The following is a 27,068-nucleotide window of genomic DNA, read 5'->3' on the forward strand; positions in this document are numbered from 1 at the left end:
CACAACACAAATGACTGCATTTATGGAGAACTGAAGAAACGCCATGTTCCAAAAGGAGTACAAATGACATTTCTAGACCCAAACTACAGCACTGCAAATACATCACTGATGTTTCAGATGCTGATATTCATTGTCAAATGGGAAGAATTCAGAAATTAATATCTAGGATTTTGTGAATATGTGGAAGTCTCAATGGTCGTCCGCATGAGCCCACGCCCAGAGAAAGACCTATTACTGCTAAAGCATTGCAACAACATATTTGCAGCATATACTACACTTCCTGTACTTTTTGTTGTCCCAGGCTTGAAGGCATCACTATCTACCTTGCATTAATTTCTCCAGTTTGCGTACCATCCTTAGTCTTTGCCTTTAGCAGCTGCCAATATCTGAGAGTAAGAAATTCTCTAACAGGATAGCTCTGCCATAAAGGGCAGCTTCCTGAAGGTTTCACTTAACTCATTTTCAAGTTTAACTTTTGCCTTGAAGAATACTTTTTGGAACTGAGGTTGATCCCTTTTTTTTTACAAGTACATAAAGACAACAGCATGTGCATTGGTAAAGCTATGCAGATTTCTCTAAAACAATGGAGATCTATATTATGATGAAGAAGTATTTAGATGCCAAAAGGCACAAATGAATGGTTCTGCTTACAATTTTCAAATTGTACATCCAACTCAAACAACTTGAAGAAAATTAGTAGCTTAACTTGGCAGCCAAAAATGCAAATTATATGTATGCAATCCTTCTAGCTCCTGCTCCACCTTAAATTATCAAAGGTTTATGGTACATGGCTCATTTTTGAGACCACCTTTCCAAGTGCTACTTTTTTTTGTTCCTGTATAAATTATCTGTCTGCTCTCCAGTAACCTCTGGAGGATGATTGCCAGAACGTAAGGTCACACTGGATAGTAGGTGGATTTGTGTAAGTACTCTGCACTTTTATATCTTGACATTTAAATAGTTTTGCAGCATGTGCTTCGCTTCAGAAAGCCTCTCATATGCTGAACCACACTGTGACATCTTGTGCATACATTATGTTGTATAAAATACAATTACTGTGATAATGAAATATTTCAGACTGTTCACTTACTTTTCACATAGACATTAAATGTTACAGAGGAGCTGGCATCTGAGTTGGACACAAAAAATGTGTAAATGCCTCCCTCTGTTCCTTTTAATCGGGTAAGGTGAAGTTCGCTAGTATAACTGCAGAGAAAAAAAAAGCATTAGCAATGCTCAGAACTTGCCATCAATTGCTGCACAAAAAGCCAAGACATAAATTAGTAGTGCACCATCTTCTGCATACACTGTGTGATGGTGCAGGGCCTCCGCGTTCAAACTGAATTCTTATTTTAGCTTACAGGCAGCAATGGCATCATGTAGGTGAGTTGGGAGGCACGCTGGTCCCTCAGATGGTGCACTCAGCTCAGCACTACTCCACACCTTGGCTGGCAGACTTCACACCAGGTACTGCAGTAAGCCTCATTTTGGCAAGACCTTTCAGAAACAATTTTCTTGCCACCTCCACTTTCATCTTTTTTGGAGCAGACTCTAGTTTGCTGTTTCAAAGTGAAATCAATAGCACTTAAAGCCGTTCTTATTACCTGTTATTGCCCACAGTCTTGAACTTGACATAATGGTCTGACGAATTCTGTAATGTTTCGTTCATGTACATCCAGACTTCTTCCTTCGGTTTTGGATACGCCTCATATTCAACTGTTAAATTTCCATTTTGTCCTGCATTTATGTCAATTGTGGTATTCATTGTTGCAAACAAACGGACAAATCCTTTAGCTGATAGCCATAATAGGAAAAGAAAAACAATTTCAGGGCCATTTAGGAGATTGCTGGCACTCTAACCACACTTACACTACTTCAAGATCAGTGATCACACATTCAACTGTGAAACAGGAAACCTGATCTACTAAGCATAACTTGAGCCCTCACCTGCTGAAACAAAGACCACTAACAATGGTAACAATGAGGCACAGAACAAAGCAACCTCACATGCTTTAACATAAAGGATTCCATCTCTTGGTGATAAATAGCCTTTAAATGCTTCTGGAAGAATGCAAACGTGCTTGATCCTACTCCAGTGTTTACATTTTTTCAAAAAATCAGAGTCACTAACAGTATGGCACAAAAGAAATACTAAAAAAAGAGCAAAATAAATTGATCACTTATGACAACATAGTAGAATACTCAGTGATTCTTTCTCAATTGTAATTAAGAATGACATTACAAATGAAGCTATTAAAGACTGTAATTAGAGAAAAATGCACTAAGTCCACAGGCCTGGATAGCAATTGTCTTAAGCTAAGGCATTTCTGTTCATCTACTGCTGGGTCTTAATCTTTTCTTTGGCGGATACCATTTATCACTGTGTAGTTCCATTCCAAAATATCACATGGAGCAGCATCCTTACTGCAGTGGTTATAATTTCATTAACGAACTCATCAGCTTCAGGATTACTCACTTTGAAAGACAATTTTTTTCAGTCCTATTATACAAATTCATATGGGAATTATCAGTCTGACAGACAGACTGCAGTAATAAGGAAAAAAGCTTGAAAAAGCTGGGAAAGCTTGAATTTAGCCTCAAGTCAATCTCAAATCACTACCTCTTCCCACTTTCTGGTGATCAAACTGCTGTGGCCAGCTGGGCACCCAAGCTCATGAAAACCGAAGGCAACAGGCCTTGGTGAGACCATATGGAGCTGACAGAGCACTTGACAGATGTTTCTAAGAAAGGAAGATGTATACTCACAGCAAGCAGGTATGATATAAAAGTTTCTATTATTAAAAAAAAGAAAAAAAAGGGAGAGAGAGAGGGGGAGAGAGAGGTGGTTTTAAATCTGGAAATTTAAGATTTTTATTCCCTTTGAGACCTTTTTTCTGTTTTCTGTATAATCACATATTCAAAACGGTATCCAAGAGCCTGCAAAAAAAATTTATTACTGTTCTGTCAATGTCCAAAACACTGTTCTAGAAACTGTTTATGGTTAGATAAACCAATCGTTTCAAAAAGTAACCAGGAAATGTACCAACATAACCTTATTTATCTGAAACCTTTTGGCTAACACTAAAGCCACAGTGATTTAGATTCTGAGACAATTCCAGGGTCCCTCCAGTTTGTTCTACAGATCACTTCCCATGATGCTGGGAGCTGGCATGGTTTAGAAAGATACAGCTAAATTGACAATGAATGGTGAAAGGAAACCAGGAGACAGAGTTTATTTTACTTTAGGACAAATTTGAGAGGTTTTTGGGGAGAAAAGTATCTCAAAAATAAAATATTCCAGCTTTTCTCTGTTATTTTTTACTAAGCACGAACTTTATATTTTACTAAATACAAACTTGTTGGTTTATCTTCTGCTTTCTACAATGCTATGCTTTATTTTAGTCATCAGACTTCCCAAAGTCAATCCTTTTTAAAACCATATTTGCATGCATAGTAGTCCTAAAAATTCTAGGTAAGAACTTCCCTCCTCTTGTAACAAAAGCTTTCACATTATTCTCCTCGGGGAAAAGATTTTCTTTCATACTTAATACAGTTTCACTCTTTTACATATGAATCTAGTCTCTTATATTAAATAAAAAAAAAAAGAGGAAAATGTGTCATGAGCCCTACCCCCTCAAATTGTATAGCAAGGTTAACTGCAGTCAGAATTCTGCAGCTAGGCTGGAGATCTATCCACAGAAGACAAGTGCTTCTGTTTTCTTTAGGCTACTTGAGAAAGCAAATCAAGCAACGTTATGGGGGTATTTGTCTCCAGAAATACAGATTTACTAAGAAAGAGAATACAAGGCCTGGCACACAGCTACAGTCTCAGTTGCCCTTGGTTGTCTTGTCCTTAAGGAACTGAAACTATTTTAACCAACTACACAGACTTGGTCAGAATTGTCAAGCATATGTCCTTAATTAGTCAATCAAGTTAGTATTTTTTGGCAGCTTTAAAATTTGAATTGCGCTGTATACCATATGAGCTAATACACAGCAGCAGAGGTCTAACTGACACTGTTAAACAATGGGTGGAGGATCCCCAAACCTAGGGAAGTGATGGATGCTGGATTTACCACGGTGGCGAGCTCCAGAGACATTTCATGCTGCCTATACACACTTAAATGTTCCCCAAAGCATTATTTTAAATACAAATACGTATATAGCTCCTCCTGAATAAAAAAAACATTGACATGCCGATGTCAGTGAAATTTCCCATGCTTGGAAGGCAGGTACTGAAGATATGCTTTGTACTTGTGCTGCCAAATTACTAAAGCGTAGGAAAAGTACTAGGCAAACGTAAATTACTTGCTTCATTAAGACTGGATTAAATTTTAAATTAAACCAGGAAAGAAAAAAACAGAGAGATGGGTACACTGTTGGGTGGTTGTTCTAATATCGCAATCCAATAACATGCACAGGGCTGCAGAAATTGAAGTAGCTGCACACTCCATAGCCCTTTCTGAACCACCCCCATATGGCACCAAGTCTGCATTAACCTTTTAATGAAGTAACTTACACATTCAAGTTTGGAGAAAAGAAGAGAAAAGGAAGGAAAATATATTCAGTATCTTCACTTTCCACCTTCCACAATTAGAAGTGTTAAGATTTCTACAGGAACTATTTACCTAGTGCTTTCAAGGTTACTGTGGCATTGGTTTTTCCAAAAGGGTTCTCTGCTTGGCAAGTGAATTCTCCAGAATCATTAACTCCCACTGAACGGATGTTCAATGTTAATTTCCTTTCGTATCCGTAATCACCCACATTTCTGCTTTTGCTTGTAACAATCTGTCGGTAAAAAAACAATTAACATCTAAAACATTGTGTATGCAGCATCTTTCCTCAATAAATTAAAAATAGAAGTAATTATGACTTCACTACATTAATATTCATAACTTTAAACCAGAATAATAAGCCATCATGACAAACCTGTCACTAGAATCTCTCCATGCAAAACAAGAGTGTGATCAGCTGTCTTTGAGAGACAATGTCCTTTCCCAAGTTCTACCCTTTCCCCTCGCTCTTCCCGACTCCAAACCCCACTCTAGGGCACACCTATGCTGCACTTCACTGCTTTTCCATCTGATGTTTCAAGATAGAGTGCTTCCAGTCCCACAAAGACCCAGAGAACCCACCTGAGAGAGACCAGCCCAAAATACAGAGCGGAAAGCCTGATTTCTTTAAATATTTCAGTCCTGTGGAGAAAAGGGTGCCATGCCCAAGCCAGATCCAGCTCACTCTGGCTGGACTTTTAATGACAATGAAGGTGAGGAACTGATAGAAGGTTTTATTTGTACAAATCACAGAATCACACAGTATGGTTTGAGTTTTATTTTCTCTATACAGTTTTGATTCCTTCTGAGCTATACGAACCACCAATAGAAATCTGTTCTGTGTGGAAGTGTTCGCTTACAGCAAGTCCTCAGTTTTCAAAAGTGGTGATAACTCCTTTCAATTTCTTATCTTTAACCTATTCAGGAGAGATTCTTCATACATGAATTTTATGTATTCTGTTCCTGTACCAAATTTAATGTGACGACAGTCAGTATTTAAACAATAGCATCTCCTGTTATTTACCAGAAGGAACAGAAAGGTCAAACTTTTTAAGCCAAAAATATTTTCTTCGTGGCTTTTACTCATAAAATGAAAAAGCATGAAAACTTAAGATAAGACTCCAGTTTCGTCACATTCTAACACAAAAAGGCGGAGGGAGGAGCAAGAAAAGAAGGACAGTCCTCAAATGAAAGACTTGCGGTTGACCTTGGCAAAGAACCAGAAGCCCCATCTAGCAGGTCCCACGCTACCTTTGGTTCACTTAGTGCCCCCCTAGCCCTCAGAGCTGGGTGATGGGATTTATAGCGCCACAAGCACTTAGTGAGAGAAGCTGTGCCAGATACGTGGCCCCAGGGAATGAGCCTCATAGTTTGCTATTTGCCTGAGGTTGTGCTATTTATCCAAACACCACACAATCATAGAAGCCTTTTTTTTTTACATGCACATGTACAATGAAAATGATGTGTTCAAGTCACTGGTATTAACAGTAAAGGTTCAGCCAATTAGCGTAGGAACATATATGGCAGAAGTTACCAATAGGTCTTCACAAGGGCTTTTAATTCGTTTAAATTTTGGGGTATGCCCAGAAGGTGCATACCCCAAGAAGGTGCCCTTAAGCACAAACCAGTGCCTGATGTTTTCTGGGCCCTCTCTTACAGATAGTTTTTTGAAACCCAGCCCTGTGTTTCAAGCATCAAGGTGACCAGGGGAGGGGACCTCACTGTTGATGGTCTTCAGCAGAGCTGTGCTGCCAGCAGCTAACTCTCTGACATATTTAAGTTGTCAATAATTTAATTCCATCATGTCAGCAGCAACTTCAGTGATCACTACAGGCAGTTCACTAGTTCATTTTTCAGGACTTTCCTAATTAGTGAGGCACACCATATAATTTAAATGAATTAATCATTCCTGTGACTGCTTACTACTATTCCTGTCACATACAATCCCATGCTAATTAGCAGGTATTTTCTGTTAATGATAACGACTAGAATATGTAATTTGCAGTCCATGTGTTAATATTTGCAGCTCCCATTGATTGCAATGTGATGTGTAGGCACTCCGTGCTTCTGTATTTAGGCAGCCCAACAGAGGTCACCTAAACTTCACATTGAAGAGCCAAACTTTAGTTTCTGTTTGTGAAGAGAAGCCAGTGCTGATGGTAGCCCTCTAACCATGCTCAGTGATCATGAAGGCCCACATGGGCATGGGACAGTCATTGAACGCTCACCACACCAGTCTGTAGTATGTTTCCCTTCGGGAAGGCAGCAAATCCACCGCACGCCAGTGATGCAAGGCAAGCACATGAACGTTCACAGTTTGTGTACTGCACTGAAGCATACTAAAGGCTAAAGGCACTCACCCCACTTTTGTAAGAAATCCAACTAGCTTGTACGCTGCTATCCACATCCATGATTATGCATGTAACTTCAAATTCTTCCCCTTCTTTGAGAAGCTCATAGCTTTTGGATAAGGTAATGACTGGAAGAGCTTTGTGAACTGGAAAACAATTTAGAAGTGCATTACTTTTCATTAGCTTCAGAGTTTCCAAAGGGGGATAAAAATCAACAGTCATTAACTTTCCAATAAAATTTCAGGTCTCCAAGAGGCATTCAAATTTCTTTAACATATTACACACTTGTTTCTTCACAACAAGCACATTTCTGCTTCAATCTCCCTTCAAATTAAATTTAAAGTTAGGTAATACTTGTTAGAGCTTAGTAGCTCGCATGATAAACTTGAAAATGTTGAACCATCAGTGAGACAACTCATTCCTTGACAGCAATTAAAATGTTGTACTCTAAAAACACAGTGAAGATCAGTCACCGAAAAACCACAGCCTTATACTAACTGCAGCTTTGAAAGATAAAATAGAGCAGCTGACACAAAGCACTGTCTGCCAGGTCCATAGCAAGCAGGTTGACCTACTTGGAAGCTTCTGTCCCCAGGCAGGGCACATGCAGCTCGAGGCTTTCAGCACACCTGCCTCTGACAGCACCATGTCCTCTGCTCACAATGAGTATTCACAGAAGCAGGGGTAGCTAGAGCCATGGCCAGTGACACCACAGTCACCAGAAAGTTAGGTGCTTACACAACTTGGGTCTGTTCAGGAAAAAGTCACCCTGTGGGCTAGCTATACCCCAGTCATAACTGAAGTATACTTGAGGACTACGTGTCTCTTATCCCAGCAAAGCTCTTTACCTCTTTGGATCTTCCACAATTTACTTTTCTTAATACTTTCTTTAAGTTTTTCTCACTTGTGAGACTCCAGGCTTGTGCTGGTAGAAGTGAACTTCTCACTGTGGCTTTTATGCAGGAAGACTCACTTTTAAATTGTGACTGTAATGTATCAGATAAGGCATTCCAGACTTTCTTCCTGCCTCCGACACAGACTTTGTAGTTGTATTAAGTAAATTATATAAAACTTAGAAAAATGCCATGTTTTGCGTCCATTCATGTTTTAACAATAATGTTTTCCTCATATTGCTGCAAGCAGTTATGGGAGGGAACAAAGAACCATGTTTGGTCTCTTGAGATATAAATGCCCACATAAAAAATCACCCCCCAGCAGTATCCAAGGGACACGAGGAAGCCAGTGCCGAATGCATGCTGTGTTCTCACCCGCCAGCAACATCTAAGGACCAAAAAAAAAAAGCCATAAAGCCCCTCATTGTTTAGAAAAGGGCTAGACGTAAGCACTCCCTGTGTCAGAGTAACAGGGTAGTGTATGTCTGAGTACGCAGCACAGTTCCCTGCTTCATGGGCCCCTCTCCTGTCGTTCAGCACCAGAAGCTCAGGCTGGAGGCTTTAAGTGTCATGGTTATGACTACAAAAGTACTGCCTACTAAAAGTGTAAACTTTAGATAAGGATAAAGTGGGACTTCTCACTGTTATGGATTTGGCATTACAGCACAATAATGACAACAGTGAGGATGACAACACCATGGCATTGTTTTGCTGCTGGTGGCCTCCAGCAGATGCTTCCATTCACTAAACACTTCTTCCCAGAAGGGGAACATGGTGCCTGGGTCCTGCAGGCAGGCCACCTACTGCTGTGCACCATCAGATGGCTGCCAGCAACGGATTCCAAGCCAGCACACTGCTGTCTGAATTCACCACTAGATCCAGCAAGTACAGGCTTCTAGCCCATAAAAGTGAAATATACCAATAGGACAACTTGCATTCTACCATGTCAGAGACATGTCAATTGTGCCATCCCTGAAAAAACAGAAAAAAATTTGGTACAGAATAAACACCAGAGAAAGAATGGACCTGACTTTTTTTTAAGTCAAAGGAGAATGCCAGAGATGCCTGCACAGATTAAACTTTTGTTCTCTTTAATTAAAATCTTTTATTAGTCATTAAAATCCATTAAAATTCTCAGTATTCATTTCCAAATAACCAGGAAAAAGGCTTTTTCAATTTGCCATATCAAAGTGCAGGCTTCAGACAGCCCCTACTGCCCAACCACAGCTGAGGAACACAGGTTGAAACAGGTCAAACCACCACAGCCATGAAGCAAACAACTCCATGTCCCCTCTTCTCACTGCTGGAAGGACAGCCCTCATTCACAAGCACCAGGGTTGATACACAAGGCGGCTGCCCATCACCCACTCCTAGCACCATTCATCAAATAAGCTAGGAGAAACCCACTGGAAGCCTCTCAGAAAACACAGGGATGGCCACTGGGATCTCCACCGAACACTCCCCATTCAACAACTACTATCTCAATGTGACACCATGGCCATGTGAACAGAGATGCACTTGCAGCAGCAGAAGCAGCGCAGAAAATGTCTGTGCACACAAGGGATGCTCCCACACTAGACCTCAATGCAGCCTCTGCATCTCCCACACATGTCAATGAAGATGCATGCTCAGCTGGAGCAAGTGATAACTTTATTTAAGGAGCTCAAGAACTACATGGAGAGTAAAGTCATGTAGTTGATCCAGCCTGGCTTACTGAACCACTTCTTCTGCTTCCCCTGGGAGTATTTACACAGTAGATTAAAAACACACAGCATGATTGCAAGCTCCAAACTCTCCACACAAACACTGCAGCAAAGCACAGGGATTTCCTCCTTCCCAAACCCACTGTCCCAGGGTATGCAAAGGTGAAATGTAAGGCTTAATCTACAGGTCTGCAGAGGTCAGTGGTACATCTAGCAGCCAACACAATCCACTCATGATCTGGGAGCACAGTTGCTGTCACGACCATGAAGACAGAGATAAACAATGTCCCTGTGCTCTCTCAAGCTCTGCATCTGCTTAATCTCCCTTCTTCAGTGCCATCAGGTTCTTCATGCTGTCACTTGGGGCAACAGACATATGAGTCAGGCATACAAATCTCCACTTTGCCTGCACAAGCCTGTTCAAACCTCAGGGCACTGGTTTGTCCTCCAAGTTAAACAGCACAACCCACATTTCTTAAATGGTGAAAAGAACATCTGGAAATCACCTTAAACATAAGATAGAAGTGACTGTAGCCAAACAAAATGCTCAGAGCAGCTACAATCCAAGTCTCACAAGACAACATGTGCCCTCACACAGCTGCTGCCTGCAGCAGTCAGACATGCCACAAAGCCATCACTTGGTGCGGAAGCACATTAGGCTTTGAGTAGAAGACTCCATATGTCCCCAGAAGAATCACCACCCATGGGAAAGTCAGTACACAAGGGGAAGTTTCTCATCAGAGCACCTCCCTTCAGCTCCTAAGAAGGGAAGGTGAAAATCAGGCGCCCTATAAGAAGAAAAAACTCTGGTGTTACCTGGTCTCACATTCAGGAAAATGTGCTCTGATATTTTCTCAACTCCATTATGCTTTGCCAAGCATTGGTAGCAGCCCTTGAATGACCTCTGTACATTCTTTATAATAATACCCTTCTGTGGATTGGGAATGAATGTCATGTTTCTGGGGAGAGGTTTGCCATCACATTTTCTCAGGGTGAAATTTAAAACATCTGGATCTGTTAGTGGGCACACCAGCAGGATGTCACTGTCTTCTTTCCCATAGATCAGAGAATCAACAAGGAAGAGCACATTTGGATCTGTGAGGAAACACAAAGACCTGTTAGAAAAGCTGACACTGTAGAGGGTATTTCTGATCATCCTAACAATGCAACTGGGCACTTTCTTCAAAGAAAGTTTTACATTCAGCCAATAAAACTCAGTATTACCTAATTGAAGTTTTCCAAGAGACATTAACTTTTGTCTTAAAAGAGCAGCACAACAGGAGATGTGCAGTAGCATTCAGTACCAGACACACTAAAGAATAATGTGCACTAAAAATAATCCCACTGCTTCTTTGTTTGGAGATGGAAATTATTTCTTTTTTTTGCCTTGTTTAGCTCCAAACCCCCACCGTCCACCCTCACCAACAGTAAACAGATTTTCACAGACCATTAAAAGTAATTTGCTTTTAGCTTGTGGCAGAGCTGTAAAGTTTCATGCCCACAAGAGGATTCCAAAGAAATTTATGAGCAAATGGAAGTTGAAAAACACCAAAATTACGGTTTTCACTTCTGTAAAATACATAATCTAAATCAACACACATTTCTACCAGAGGAAGCACCAAACAATTTCTCTCTCTCTCCTCCCTAAACCAGGGGTATTTTTAGCCTCTATAGAAGAACCTAGACATACAAACAGCATATCTGACTGAAAAATCGTCAGGTAATTCTTTCCAAGATAACTTCTCTAAAGCATTTCATCTTGGCCAAGCACACAGCTGATGACCTTGAGATGCTAAGAACCTGACCATTAATAGCAAACACAACAAAAAAGGATGATGAGATGACAAACACTCTGTAAAAGCATGTTTCAGTTCTCATCTGCCCTCCCTACAAGGTAGCATGAATTAGAACTGTAGAAACAGAGGAAAAAGTTTTTGTTTTCACAAAACTGGCCTTGTACATCTTGAGTGGCTACAGATCAAACAAGCCATGATTTAACTGAGAAGACTTAGAGAAGCAAGTTCAGATGACAAACAATATTAATCTGGTTTAAGACAAGAAGTATCAGGTTGAATACAAAGCACATTGTGTTTAGGTAAAGTTTGTTAACTACAAAAGCTGTTTTCTAGGAGAATAAGGATGTAGATTTAGTCTCTTTTGATACTGGAAGAACGCACAAACTAAAATCTTTGAAGCATTAGTCTACAGCTAGAGAATTGAGACCACAAACAGAAATGGAAACGCAAAGCCTGTCTGAAGAGATCTGAAGTGTCACACTCTGCACTCTGGTTTACACAGCGACAAGCTGTGAATAGATATAACTCCTAAGCTTGTGGATCATGGACTAGACGGTTCTTCTAGATGTCCTTCCTCACAGAGACATAACTGATTGCTTTCTTTGGAGTCCACTTCCTTCCCAGTACAAACAGAGCCATGATATCTTCACTCTATGGAAAGCATGGCTCCTTAGGGGAAAAAAAACAGGTGTTCCTGAACACAGAACACTGCAAAAAAGACAGCTGAAATTTCAGAAAACGCTTTGTGGGGTTAAGCAGATTCACTGAGAAGTTCCCTTTCCATCTTCTATCTCCTCCTGGAAGGGAAACCTTACATTCAGAAGACATGAAAGGATTCTCCATAGGGAATCCTGGTACAAATAAAGCTGCTTGTATTCATGTTCTCTTCTTCACAGCTCACCACCCAAAGCATACTTTGGGTGTGTGCCTTCTTTGCTTACCTCAGATTTCCAGCACAAGATGTGGAAGTGCTTACACACTTATCATGTAAGACATTGCCCATGTCTCAAAAGACTTGAAATCAAGAACAGACAACCTGATCTCTTATGAAAGCGTTTAACTAGCTGGATCTTCACTGAACTTACTTGGGCAGGGGCACAAACTGCTAGTGTAGATGCGATATAGCCACCTTCTGCTGAAGCAGAGAGGTGAAAGAGGTATGTGCCTACAGTCTGTCAACACTGTAGCATCCTTGTGATCAAGTAGATCTAGATCAGCTATGAGATAAAGACCTGCCACCATCTTCCGTGTCACTTGGGGCTGTGCAGGACTGAGGGTCTCCTTCTAGAGCTTTACTCTTGGTCCAGTTTTCTCTTCATTTTCAGCTTTACAAGCATAAAGCATATGGGGTGCTTACAGAGCCTCACAAGTATCTGAACTCATGGCACATTCAAGGTGTCCTGAGATGTCACTGAACCATCACTACAGTGGCCATCCTATTTACTGTCAAGAAACCAACAAAGTGAAGCTTGAACATTTTTCACACCCTTAAGACAAAGAAGTTAACAACGAATTGCATGAGGACTACACAGCTTCTCTGATGCTTTGGTAACCATGCTCAGTGGGAGGGCTGCCTGCTATGCTAAGGTGAAGGAGTCACTGGCATAATGGAAGACACAAATGTATCTATGATCACAGCTGTCTGGTATAATTACCATGACCTTCATAAAACAGTCATGGAAGATAAAGTCAACAACATATGTCATGTATGGGTAAAATATATGCCAGATTTCCTTTGGTCATAGTCTAAGAGAAACACAAAAGGTCAAGAAAAATCATCCATGGTAGCTGCATGGTTATTTGGACAACTCAGGGGCTATGCAGTTGTGTAAGCTGTATGCTCAGTATATCAGATATCTCTCCTTGAGAAGACACTCTTCACCATGCTGTGCTTGTATCTCCCTGCCTTGAAGAATAGCCTTGCAGGAATTCCTAAAGGACTGGCAGGTTTCAAGGGAAGCTCTCTGAGGTAAATGCTGTTGGATGAGGAATGCTATCTCTGAGCAAGTGGAAGCTGTAGAACTTCTTTCCCTCAACATTTCCAGAGCTAGGTCAAGCAGATACAAAACAACTGTCTTGCTTAGAAAGAAAAAGGGAAACCAGGAAAAGAGAATGCCAGGAATGCCGAGCTGTCAGTAAATTGGCAGCTTGAGGACAGCTGATGAAGCCACAGATCAAGAGCCAACAAAAGTGCAAAAGAAACCTGAATAAAATGCTGGACAAAAAGGAAGGGTAATAAAGGATTGGGAAAGCATATCAGAGCAGAGGCATTTTTCCCCAAGACGTTTCTGAGCAGACAGAAGGTAGATCAGGAGCTAGATGCAGAGGTATTATTTGTTACCTGCTGGCTTAACCCTGAGAGTGCAGCCTCAAAAAGCCAAATCTCTTAGTTGCCTCAATAAATCAAAAGCCGGGAGCCAAACCTCACATGACTCCATATTGATGGATGGCATGGAATTAAAAAAGACATTTCCATACATACTGTTTGTTTCCTCACAGTACAACTGACACACACAACTGACTTAGGTCACTTGATTGGCTTCTAGATCAAGAGCTCTGGTATTATATCTCACCACAAAACAACAATGATGTAAAACAAAATTCTTCCAGAACTTCGAAGCAATGAAAAAGCCACTGCAAGCAATGACTTTTTTGTCTGCTGGACAGGGAAGAAGTTTTCTCCTATCAGACTGTGTTCTCTCCCTTTGCCTCAAATTCATTTTCTCTTCCAGCATTTATTGTCCTGTTACTTTGGGATTGAGAAAGGGTGGGAGAAGCAAAAATAATTCATTAATATTTACCTTTAACAAAAACATAAAAAGAGTTGACAATACTCCCTTTGCTTTTGCACTCATATCTGCCTATGTCTCTGATCGTTGCATTTTTGGTGTGCCACTCTTTCTCATTGGAAATCCTTGTTTTTGCTGATGGATCCGAGTTCTGGAAATTCCAAGTCACGGGTCCGTCCTCATTGCACTTCAGCCTTAATTCCTCTCCCTTATTCACAACCAGTGAGGATTCTTCATGAGGCAATGAACCACCTAAAAAAACAAAAGCAGAAAATACGTCTGTCAACACAATGCTTTTTCTGTTGTTTTTTTTTTTTTCAGCAATGAAATTGCTATTTATATACACATAGTTAATATATTTGGAGTTGATTTTTAAAAATAATAAGCTGCAAGAGTATTCTGTACAATTCTACAGACTCCTTTTGCATTGTATGACCTTCTGCACATTAAATAACCACTGCAGTTGGAAAGTGGTCTTTAAAAAACTGTATCCGTTTCTGCAATGGTTTGGCTTCTGAATGGGAACAGACCCAAGCTATTTAAAAATTAAATTCAAGAACATATGAGCCTGATTCTACATGGCAGCACTTTTAATCATTCTTTGTCATTTACTCAGTATGTTGCCAAGAACTAAACTTTCCTTGCTCAACAGTTATCATTTCTAGCTGTTTTCTCATGCACTCAGAAGCTCCACTCAATTAGAAATGTCCACAGTAATGAAGGCACTGTCACATACTTTCCACACTTGCTTATTTCTTTTGTGGAGGTAGTAATTTGTCATTTATTAAGCAGACAAACAAACAAACAAACAAACCAACCACGCAAAATTTCCTTCATTAGTGTTCCATTCCAACACTACTGAATTACTGTCACTGAGGCACCCATCTCCTAGCATCACAGCTGTGAGCTCTTACCGTGTCTTTCTTTGAATATACAGTAACACAACTTTTGAGTTCTCCAGAAATAAATCTGTGCAAAATTAGCAGCCTCAACTCACAGCTCCCAGTCACCTCCCAGATTACAATGTGTACGTGGAGAAAGAAGCACTTTCAGGCTTCTCTGGCTCCATTATTTAGATCCATCAAAAAGGGGTTCGCTGTGTTAGCATACCCTGATAGGAAAGCGTTAGTGAACGTACAAAACAGAGTTCATAGCTGAAAAATCAGATAAATTCTTACTGGCATGGACCTGCATAAACATCACAATGATGTAAACAAATATTGAGGTAGTGTTAATGAACAAGCCTTTCCCCTTCAAGAGCAGCTCTTTAGTCCTACAAATGACCCTTAGTTTACAATAAGTACAGCTAATGTCCCTCCCATGTGAAATACAACTGTGCAAAACTGTACAACCTCCCTATTTAGTAGCAGAGTTAAGTCACTGAAAACACTAGCTGAATTCAAAAGCATTATCTAGGGCTCATTTCAGAGGCTGAATTTTCCTGCCTATACAGTTGACAACAGATATTCAAGCAAAACAATCAGATAATAAGTTGGAATGAGATTATGTAGTCCAGACTTAATTCAATTATCTCACAGCTTTAGTTGCTCTTAGAGTGCATACTGCATTGAGACCAACTCAGGTAACTGCCCCCCTTCCTGGCAATCCCGGTAGCCAGAACAGAGTGGGAAGCAAAGGATGATCAGACCAACACAATCTAATTCCTTCATAGACTGGATTTTGGAGAGTTCCCTCTCTTCACCTTCTTCTGATTAAAATTTGTTTATTAGAGCTCAACCCAACAAGCAGTTATTTTTCCAGCGCCACCACAAATTTTCCACGTGAAGTCCACTAATCCTGCATATACGTTTCTGCAACTGAATGTTGCAGAAACCTCAAAATGCAGCTGTGAGCTGTTATGCAGCAGCTAGACCAAGGAGTGTGAAGTCCAGCACCTCCAGAGCAACAGTCCTGAGCCAGCAGTGACTTTGCAGGTAGGAAAGCAGGAAGAGCCCACTGCCCTGGGCAGAGCAGCCTGATGCAGACAGAGGCATGAAGACCTTTGGTTTGCAAACCCCTCAGATGAGAGTCAGCAACACGCAGCACCTGAAAAGGCAGAGGGCAAAGACCTCTTAGAAGGTCTCATGAAACATTGTGAACGTGCTTCATGGGGATCTCCTTAGAAGATTTCCCTGATGTATCCCACAGGGCGTCCGGTACTCCAGTGACAGATGACACAAGCTGTGCAAATCAGCCAAAGTGCAGTGCTGTATAGCCTCTCTGGCACAACATCCTCATGCTGCAGCTGTGATGCAAACACCAATGCTTCACCCACTCACACCATGCAGAGGCAGCCCTCATTCAAAAGCACCAGGGTTGATACACAAGGCGGCAGCCCATCACCCACTCCTAGCATCATTCATCAAAAGAGCTAGGAGAAACCCACTGGAAGCCTCTCAGAAAACACCGGGATGGCCACCAGGATCTCCACCTAACACTCCCCATTCAACAACTACTATCTCAATATGACACCATGGCCATGTGAACAGAGATGCACTCGCAGCAACAGAAACACTGCAGCCAAATGTCTGTGCACGCAAATGATGTTCCTTCACTAGGTCTCACTGCAGCCTCTGCATCTCCCACATGTGTCAGCGGAGAAGCACACTCGGTGGAGCAAGTGATAACTTTATTTAAGGAACTCGAGAACTATACTGAGAGTAAACTCATTTACTTGCCCCTGAGGAAACACTGAGCCAGCTTGGCTTGCTGAACTGCTCCCTCTGCTTCCGCTTCTCCCAGGAGTGTTTATACAGCAGATTAACAACATGCAGTGATTGCAGGCTCCAAACAGTCCGCACACAACCTGTCTGTAGTGCAATGTGCTGTGCAGCTAGATATGGGGCTTTCTTCCTTCCCAAACCCACTGCCCTAGGGCACAAGGGTGCATGGAGGTGAAACGTAAGACTTAATCCACAGGTTCACAGAGGTAAGGGACAGACCACAGGCAGGTGTTGCACAGAACGAAGTCTTAACCAACCTACAAAAGCAGTGTGGATCTGCCTAAACTACACGCATCACTGCGATGGGCACAAATGCCGAGATGTGCCGCAGCAACAAACCTGCCCCTTCCAAAGATCAGTCTTTAATCCTACCAGTAACCATGACCTCGTGCCCTTCTAATGTGTAGCAAAATATTGCACAGTTGGACTTGATGCATGATATCCATGTCCGAAAGAAACATTTCTCAAAAAACATCACCACTTGAGTCTTTAATCACTCTCTAGGGCTCATTTCAGAGGCTGAATTTTCCTGCCCACAACAGACTCTCAAGCAGAACAATCGGATAATTACTTGGGACAAGATTATGTAGTTCAGACTTAATTCACTTATCTCACAGCTTTAGTTGTTCTTAAGGTGCATACTGGATGAGATCAGCTCAGGTAACTGCCCCTCTTCCTGACAAATCCGAGGAAACAAAGGAAGGTCAGACCACTACAGTCTAATTCCTTTGTGGTCTGAGCTTTGGGGAGAGTCCTTGTTCTCTATCCATCTCCCTCTGATTTATGTATTTACTTACAACCCTACAGGCAGCCAGTCCACCAGTGCCTGTTTTTCCAGCATCACCAGAAATTTTCCACATAAGGTCCACTAATCCTCTACACAAACTCATAACTGAATATATAAACAAGCATTCTAGAAATAATATTTGCCAGAAAGATAAAAAAAAAAACACATTATTTCATACTGTCATGTAACATTTGTGACTTTTATCTACTCTTTTCCTCAGCATTGATCACCATTCAGGTTAAGAGTTCAAATTTTCCAATTTTTATTACCAGGACCATCTATGCAAGTTGGTGGGTAGTTTTTACAGGTTGTAAACAACAAAGCAAAGCATAACTCTGTCTGGGAGCAAAAGAAATACACTACACACTGGAATTGGTGAAAGAAAGTTAAAAAACAGATTAAGCACACCATGGCATCCTAAAAACATAAGCCATGGTATTTCAGTCAAAGTCACCACACACATTTCAAGAAAATCTTTTATGGGCTCCTTTATGCAGCCTACATTTTCTCTGCAAAACAATTTACAAATTTAACTAATGCTTTCTGCAAAAATATTTCCACAATCCAAAGTCACCTTCCAAAAACAAGGTATCTTCAAAAAAAGCAAATACAGCAGCGTTAAGAACAAAAGGTGGCAAAAGAAAGGACCATCAGATGCATTTATTATTGTGTTCCTAAATATTAACCATGTTTAAAAGAGATTTAAAGAGATGCTTGGAAAGATGGGAATGACTTTGTATCTTCCGTTTGGAGGAATAATTAAGTAGCAGAAATCTGTAGCAGTAGGGAGTTTAACCAACAACTTGTAATCCAACGTATTAATCCCCAGAACAGATGTCCATCTGCCATTTCTTGATCTTTCTCAGATTGCTAATGCCTCAGTCTAAGACTGCTCCACTTGCACCACACCTGCAGCATGAGGATGTTCTTCAGGCTCACTGTTGCTCTTCTGCATTCCAATAACACCAATTATAAATGTACAACCATGATGGTAACACTAATAACTTGCACTACAGGTCTGTTGCAGGCTATATGCTGGGGATGAGACATGGAATCTGCCGTCCTTCTGAGGCTCCATGTTCACCCAAGGAAGAAACATGACTTTGCCAGTCACCAGTGGGACTGCCAACTCTTGGAGTAACAGGATAAAGGAACTCACAGCTATGTTTCAATTGAAGATTTGCAGATATGGGGCAGATCCTGGCATGTCTCCACTCTCTCATTACCTTCTTATATCTTCAAACAGGACATGAACTACAATCCCACTATTCAGCTGAGTGCCCCAGCCTCAGAGAAGCCCACCTTACCACAGGGACCCTGCAGGACAAGAAGCTAGGCATTCTGTCTCCTACCCCCATGGCTCCTGTGGGCTAGGGGGCGCAAATGACTGTGCTGTTGGCCATGGTTCCACCATGAAACATACAACCCTCCCCATGCGCTGCATAGCTAGAATACCACAGAGGGGCTCTGGATGGTCCTCTGGAGTTGTCCTTAGGAGCAAGCAGCAGGTAATAACCAGCAGGTAATTATAATGTGCTAGCAAATACTTAATAATTTACAAAGTAAAAATAATTACCTATAAAATAAATCACAGAACTCAGAGTTGGACAGCCCAAGACTCATTTTGGAAGTTCTAAATCTGTGTCCTACAACTAGAAAAGGCACTTCTTTTATGGCCAGCTTCTCTTTATAAACTAACAAATTAGAGCTGAAAACTACAATGCTGGAATCGCTTGTGAACCAGGCTGTGTAACTGAAAAAAAGAAGCAGAATATATAAATATATTACAAGAAGCTTCCTAAGTCCTAAAAATTGAAGGGAGAATGAGGAATGAGGGGGAGTATAGCACTAGTGACTTTGGCATACAGAAAGAACATGTGGAAAACCAGGCTGGAGGAGTTAGAAATGAAACAGCTCTAGATAATACTGATAGGAAATTCAGGTCAAATTGCAGGGATATGATTAAGGACAGCAGAATGCTCCTATAACAATTAAGGGATGTGCAAACAAAAAAGCTTTGGCTAAGGAGTGTACCATCCTGGAAAAAAGTGGCTTATTTGGGAGTTTTCTTGGCCTCAGCCACAATACTGCTATAGCAGGGAAACGCACATCAGGTGCACAACTCCGTCATACTCATAAGTGACTGGAGATCGTCTCCAGCTGCTGAGCAAATAAGGACATGGGACTGCCATGGGATAAGATGAAAAGTCAGGTAGTGTGGATTTTATTCCCAGTTCTACCATAACCTTAGGCCAGTAGCTTACTCCCTGCTTTCTTTTCCAACTCTTATCTAAACATTAAAAAGAACAAGAAGCTTGTAGTATCTTTATAACACAACAGATTGCATTCAGAGCAAAAAAAAAAAAAAAAACAAACAAAAAACAAGCAAAACAACAACAACAACAACAAAAAAAACAACAAAAAAAACCCACCAAACATGCCTTGCCCCACTCCGTTTCACTTTAAATTTATCTCCAACACCTTCCAGGACTTAGGCTTCACAGCCCAACAACACAGCTTCACAGTACAACCACCATATATCAACACCTAAGTATAAGGATCTCTCTTTATGTTTCTACTACCATATTGGTTGTTGGCTAAGGAGCCACCACATTGACCTGGGGACTCAGCCAGTCTCCCTGGGCTTGTGGTGGCCCTGCATGGACCAAGCTGTCTCGATCACCACCACGATGTATGCCAAGGCATGGCCTAGCTTGGGGTCCTCTGCTCCCAACCCTCCATATCTACCTCTCAGATCTTCCTGGACTCAAAGGAAATCAGAGATGGCAGGTCCCCCCTGCCACCCATGTCCCATCTCATCTGATCTGCTAAGCCCAGAACACACTGCTACCCCACATGAGCAGGTTCCTTCTCCCAGCCTTTCCCAGGGCTGGAGGCACTGCAAGGGCACAGGGGTGCTTAGCCTTCTGCCTCTTCCCCACGTGGACCTCCATAACCTCTACAGTCACTGGTCGTCCCCCAGAAGTTGTGCAAATATCGCCCAGTGAACACAGTGCCCTCACTTCTGTGCCAGTTAACGTTTTTGCATGACAAACACACTGAGGATCTAAACTTCAAGGACAAAGTGACTTTTGTGTAAGATTGCAGAGTCTGGATGCAATTACACTACTCTTTTCATGCCTGATCTTTCTGGGCACTGACTTTGTTTCAAGGGATATCGCACAGACCTCACTCACCGCATTTTTCAGTTTCTCATCTGCAACAACACAAGAGAGCAGAAACAAGAGATAGGCTTTATCAGTTAAAGTAGTAGCACTGTCGAAGATTCAGTGGTCTAGGGATATCAGCAAGGCATGGCTTGCAGAGAGGTAATATCCTCTTTCTGCATGCCCAGTGCTGCTGCAACAACGAGCATGTTTTCAGATCAACAAGTCTCCTGCAGGTCTGAAAGACAAGCTGAAGCAAAAGCAATTCAAACTCACATGCAGAAGTCACAGACAAGTCCATTTTTTCTATGCAGTACCAGTTGGTCCGACTGAAAAGTATTGCTGTCCCATCTCTGTTTCTTATTTCTGAAAGCTGCTCCACTCTTGACGCGTGCTATTGTGAAGCTGAATTTAAGACCTTTTCAATTAGATTTGTTTTGTCCTTTCATTTTATGCTCCAAAGAAACCAAAGTGTAAAACTTACATGTTAATCATACTGAAGCAAATTTAATTTACTCTGGTGTATATAAATCTCCCAGATTTTTCAAAGGAGAGATGCTATCATATGCTTACTTGTTTTGTTCCGCTTCACTAAACAGACAATCTCCCTTATGCTAGATGTAAAGTTTAGCAACGGCAAATGTCAATTTTCAATGATTTGATCTGAAAGCTACACCACACACCACTGCAGCTATGCTGCGGGGAAAAACAAGGCCAGCAGTATGGCCTCTCTGCAGAAGAAACCATCCATGCCAGCACCCAGGCTAGTGTCCTCAAAGACATAGATCAAAAAAGACCAAAGGCACAACTGTTTCCTGCATATATATGAACCTCAGCATATGTGAACACAACTCCTAGCTGACAGAAATGCTGACCTGCCCCATCTTCATCTTGGAGACTGAAAGCTAACTTAACAGTCACCAAGCATGTATTTTAGGGTCTAGACTGACTAAACTGCCCTGCAGACCGAAGTGTTTTACTTATAGCCCATCAGACGGAGTGTCATCTGCAGACCACCGAACTCTCTTGAATACTCCACATTTCCAGTGTGGAAATACTCACTGAAGCTTTGGATCATCTGAGGCTCCAAGTTAAGAAGCAGAAAAGCAGAGGAGAGTATGCCTCCTCACACAGCGTTCCCATTGCCCCAAGCCCTTCATCCCAAGGGGAAGGGAGCAGCAGTGGAGAACTGGAGAGGGCAGGAGTTTGGTGCTCACCTCTCTAGTGCTCAAAGCAGCCACCAAGAAAGACTTCTACAGGCAGCATGACAGAGGAATGAGTATCTCCCAACACAAAGAGCAAGTGTGGAGCCAGCCAAGGCAAACTCCAGGGAGGAAATAGATGGAGCCTGGAACAAAGGTTGTCTTTATCATCCATGGAGGCCGGAGTGTGAGGAACCACAGGAGCAGAGAGGTCTGGGCTGGGAGAACACTCAGCCATGCCACCTCCCTTTGCAGTGACATTCCACAGGAAGGTGACTCTGTGTCTTGGTATTGCTCTTACACAGATCTGCATCCCCAAATATCTCATGCTCTGTGAATTGCTCCATAGGTCAAATAAAAGCACTGAGAACAGCTCAGACAGCTACAGTCAAACAGAGCTCACCTGCCTTCTGAATGACACATGGTTAAGCAGAAACAGCAAGCATGGGGCAAGGTAGCAACACACAGCAGGGAAGAACACAAGGCCAGTTCATCCCCTAGCCCCTGCAGATCTCTGAGAGAAACATTCACTTGAGCTTCAGGCAGGATAAGCCAGCAGTGGGTAGAAGCCAGCAGGTCCTGTTGAAGGGTCAGCAATTAGCAAATGCACCTAACTGCACTTGGCTTTCTCATTTCAGAAGCAGGCTGAGCAGACCAAGTGCTGCACATGACCCACAACACAAATGTGCAAGAGTTGGTTTAGAAGCTAATGCATAGCTTGCTTGAGGCAGGAGGCTGGAGGAAGTACCTGCACCTTCCAGAGGCAGGAGATGAACCTTCCTCTTCCCCAGCTTTGTTTTTCCTTGCTGAAGCAAGGAAACTCAAGCCATGCAAAAAGGACACCAAGCAGCATGTCCTTTCTGACTGACATGACTTACTCTGCTAGTGCAGACAAAAAAGGCATTTTGCAAAGGCAGACACGAAGCTAAACACAACTCTAGTCCAGCACACATACAGAAAAACCACAGCAGCACCAAACACCAAGCTCCTCCCATAGCTGCAAATGACAACGCCTGAATTTTTCTGAGAATTCATGGGTTTGGGCCTTTTTCTGTCTGTAAGAGTACCGTATGTGCTACAGCACTCTGGTCACTCATCTTGCCGTGCTATGGGCAACGACCTATTCTGACACTCTGCGGTCTCCTGCAGCCAAACTTCCTACCACAGGAGGAAGCTACAGGCAATGTGCGCATGAACAAAACCAGAGTTCAGTTTTCTGAACAAAAAGAATGGGCTGAGCTTAGAACAACTACCTGCTAATTCTTGTCCAAAGTAAAATTATAGAGGAAAGATAAATAAAAGTGTATGTACACACATTTAAGTAGAATTTACAGGGGGGAAAAAAAAGAGTAATTGCTTGCCTCAGAGATTTAAACATTTAGACTGATTCTTACTTCTACAGAAGTATTTCCTTTTCCCCCTCTGATTTCCAAAATTACTTATTAAACAGCTGTTCCCACAGTTTTGCAGCAATTAGATAAATAAATAAACAAATTATAAAGTACGTATAGAGAACAATTAAAAGAAGTGCACTAATGCACAGGTTACTCAAATGCAGCTGTCACTCATCCAACCTATTTCTTTAATAGCTTTTCCTTCTCACTTCTTTTTGCTGACATTTACATTAAAAGGTGCAGTATGTTTCAACTTCCATTTTGAATGAATGTTCCTTGTAATGAATAACATGGGTTTGAAAGTGTGTTTTCTGAAATCCATCGAAAAGGTGGTTATAATGGAGTTAAATGAGAAACTGAAGAAAAACGAATCATTTTGCAATCTGAACTAATGCCTATTTGGAAAAGGCTCAATTGAGGAAGGAGATGTTAGACTTTTGGCAATGCGAATTATAATTATTTCAAATCTTGGCAGTAATTTTATCAAATAGTAGCAATTTCATTAAAAGGTGCACTGGTAATCATCTACACAAGGCCTCTAGGGAGGAAAACTTACCGATAATTGCATAATTCTGTTATCATTGTTCTTATGATGGACCACATTAAATACCACAAAGAGAAGCACTGCTTTTTACTTTCTCTAAATATTTAGTTCAGTACTTTTTCCTAGAAATTACAGCAATAAATAAGAATTTCAGATTAATAAACATGTCCACCAAATTTACAGAAAAGGCACAGATATTTTTCATGTACACATACTGCAGTTCGGAAGATTTCTGGAGGATCGGCATTGGACTAGTTGACCTTTAGGGGTCCCTTCCATCTCAAATGATTCTGATTCCTTGGCAGGTTCTTCAGAATTTCCAAGGTGAACTAATTCAGCCCTGGGTAATCATGCTGACACACAGTGAGATCTGTCAGTGACAATGTCTTGGAAATGCCTTGAGTACAGAGATTAGGATATATTTCTGACAATCCAGTTTCATTTCTCAAGTCTTTTTCTGGCAAGGAGATACATAACTCAGCCATTTAACTCTATCTCCAGTGTCAGCAGAAGTCCTAACATATATCTTGCCTGCGATTTGTACTTTCTTTCCTAGTTATTAGCACAGCCCTACCACGCACTGCACACATGGCATACACGTGGATAGGTACTTACTGAAGAAGTTCTGAAGAAGTTCTCCTCCTTCCTGCTCTTGAAAAGACTGATGGACGAAATAGCACCCCGCTGTGAGTACGGTCTGAGTACCTGCTTAAGCAGGGAATCCCATTTTGACATTTTTTTTTGATGGTATTTAGTATACGGGAGGAGAAGAGAAAAACAGAGTTTACTTCTGCTCCTTCAATCCGACCTCTTTTATTGTGCTGCACACCCCAACTCCTAGGTATGATGGCATTAGCATTACTGCTTAATCAGTAATTTTATATTTAATACCTGGAAGTCAGACGTGCTATGGAATAGGAAACTTCAACAGCTTGTGGTACTATGAACACTGCTGGAAGGAAGCTTTTATTTTGTTGAAGATAATCTGATTTCTTTTCAATGTTAAAAAGTTATGCTCATCCAGGCCCAGAAAGAACTTCTGTGCTGTATAAAACAGCAAACAGAGAGTTGAGCAGCAAAAGTAATGAAAAGAACTGGGCAGTCACCGAGAAGCAGAAACTGAAGGCATTAGCACCAGCTGCTAGTGCAGAGGAGCGTCTACAGTTCTAAGGCAAACAGACTCATTTCCATCAGAATCATCACATTACAGTGCATATGTATTTTAATATTCCATTAAAAATGACAGTGCAGCATTTATAGTGCATATTTTCCTTTTAGAATCAAAAATATTCTGAACAAATTTTGAATCTACAAACTACAACTTACACGTTCTATTAAAAAAAAAATAAAGGCAAAATATTACTCAAGCTTTACATCTGCCACCAACATTTTAAAGATAATCAGATAACTGAACTGATGGGAACCAGCAGCTGAGCACCTCCAGGCAGGTTGTGCTGCAGTGACGAACCAAGCAGCCTTTGGCATTCAGAGTTTCCTAGCAGGTGCAGAGAAACTATTTTCCTTACTTCAGTTCATGCAGTACAACTCAATTAAGCAACTTGTCCATTCATGGATGAGCTGCTGAAAAATAAACATGAATGCTTCTTCCCATTTCTTTTCTAAGTATAAAAAGGATGAGATGGACTAGTTTTGAAATTTTTGCAGTGTAGTGATTAGGGACTGCCAGTTTTGACTACAGATAGGGCTTTCAGACATTAATTCTTTATTTCAAAACATTTCTCAATGAGTTTTTTCTTTGGAATTGGCTGGCTTCTAAGTGCTGCTATTTATCTCAACAGAAGAACATTTCAGAATTCTGTTTTCCTCCATTGTAATCAGTGCAAATCATAAGTAAAAAATCAATTATCTAATACATAAGAAATGTCAACACTTTCTGTCTTCATACTAAAACATACACGTGAAGAATCAGAATACGTGTATATACAAGAAGCTACATAATTGCTTAAATACATGCACAGTGATTAATCAAACTGAGTATAACATTAAGTGCAAAGGCAATATTTAATTAAAACTCTCAGTGGTAATAAAGGAGGTTAAACCTTTCTTTACAAAATGATTAAGTACAAATGCAAAACAGTTAAAACGAGGCTTACTGTTGGCTGATTTAAATCATGATTAAAATCTGCTTTGCAATGCCTTGAATCAAATGGCAGCATGCTACAGGGGAGGTAACCACCTCATTAAACCTGGAAGCACTACATGGCTCATCTGGCATCAGGCGTTGACTTTACACATCCTCTATGGGGGACATGCAAGCAAGTTAAAGAAGGCTGAAGACAACAGGAGGAGGATGGGCTACAGAAGATGTACTAAAAGAAAAGAAGATTAAAAAAAAAAGAGGCTAAAAAAGCTGTACTTGATTACTGTAGAAAAATCAAAGAAGTGATATCAGTTGTCAATATGTGAAACGCTGTTATCCAGAGGAAGGTGATGAGCAGTTCATTGTGTCTACCAGAATATGGAAGAAAAAAAAAAAGGAAAAAAAAAAGGAATTAAGCAACAGCAAGGAAGGAGATGTTAGACAGCAGAAAAGCTCTGAACTTCAACAATCAGTTAAGCAGCAGCAAAAACAGGTGGGAAAATCTTTACCACAAGTTTATCTTAGAGCAAATGAGGCTGGAGCCTGCCTGGCAAGATGTACCATATCTGAGCCCAGCAAAGAGCAGATGATCTCTGCAGCCTCTCCAGCCTCACTCTTACAGCTCTGCAGGGATTTCTAGTACCTGCTCCATTTCTTAGAAACCCAACTGCTGGAGTTAGGTTAATGTGATGTAATGCACAGAGTTTATCTAGCAAAGAATGAAGTTTCCAGTCCTGAGGGCTGAAGACAAAGGCTTCCATCCGTGAAATCGGTGCACCCATTAAATCCTGAACAAAGAAACAGATTAAGAGAGCCAAGCGCTAGTTTTCAAATCTCATGACGCTGTTCAGCAGGAGCCTTGGTTCTGAATGGCCTAGGTTGTGAATGCTCGAAACAGCGCTGACTTATCACACAACTGACCTAGATTGCTTCTCCCCCTCCCAAACATGCAGACTTTGCATGACAGAGATACTTGTAAAGTGTCTGTCCTATTCAGCTAGTTTAATTTCTTCTTCCAGAGTGGCTTTGTACAAAGCTTTTCTTGCAAGTCCACTTCATGACATG

The 27,068-nt window shown here is 41.2% G+C and overlaps 1 protein-coding gene across 1 annotated transcript in view; it reads right to left on the bottom strand.

Moving 5' to 3' along the window:
• Window positions 1-27,068, bottom strand: part of KIT (KIT proto-oncogene, receptor tyrosine kinase) — a 51,794-nt gene that overhangs the window by 19,983 nt on the left and 4,743 nt on the right. Inside the window, exons 2-7 of the mRNA XM_085223142.1 lie at window positions 14,098-14,337; window positions 10,317-10,595; window positions 6,914-7,050; window positions 4,629-4,788; window positions 1,605-1,794; window positions 1,091-1,206 (exon numbers count right to left, since the gene is read on the bottom strand). Of these exons, the coding sequence (XP_085079268.1) occupies window positions 1,091-1,206; window positions 1,605-1,794; window positions 4,629-4,788; window positions 6,914-7,050; window positions 10,317-10,595; window positions 14,098-14,337 (1,122 nt within the window). The remainder of the gene's footprint in view (window positions 1-1,090; window positions 1,207-1,604; window positions 1,795-4,628; window positions 4,789-6,913; window positions 7,051-10,316; window positions 10,596-14,097; window positions 14,338-27,068) is intronic.

This window comes from Meleagris gallopavo, chromosome 4, assembly GCF_905368555.1.
Source record: "Meleagris gallopavo chromosome 4, MGAL_WU_HG_1.1, whole genome shotgun sequence".
Classification (NCBI taxonomy): domain Eukaryota; kingdom Metazoa; phylum Chordata; class Aves; order Galliformes; family Phasianidae; genus Meleagris; species Meleagris gallopavo.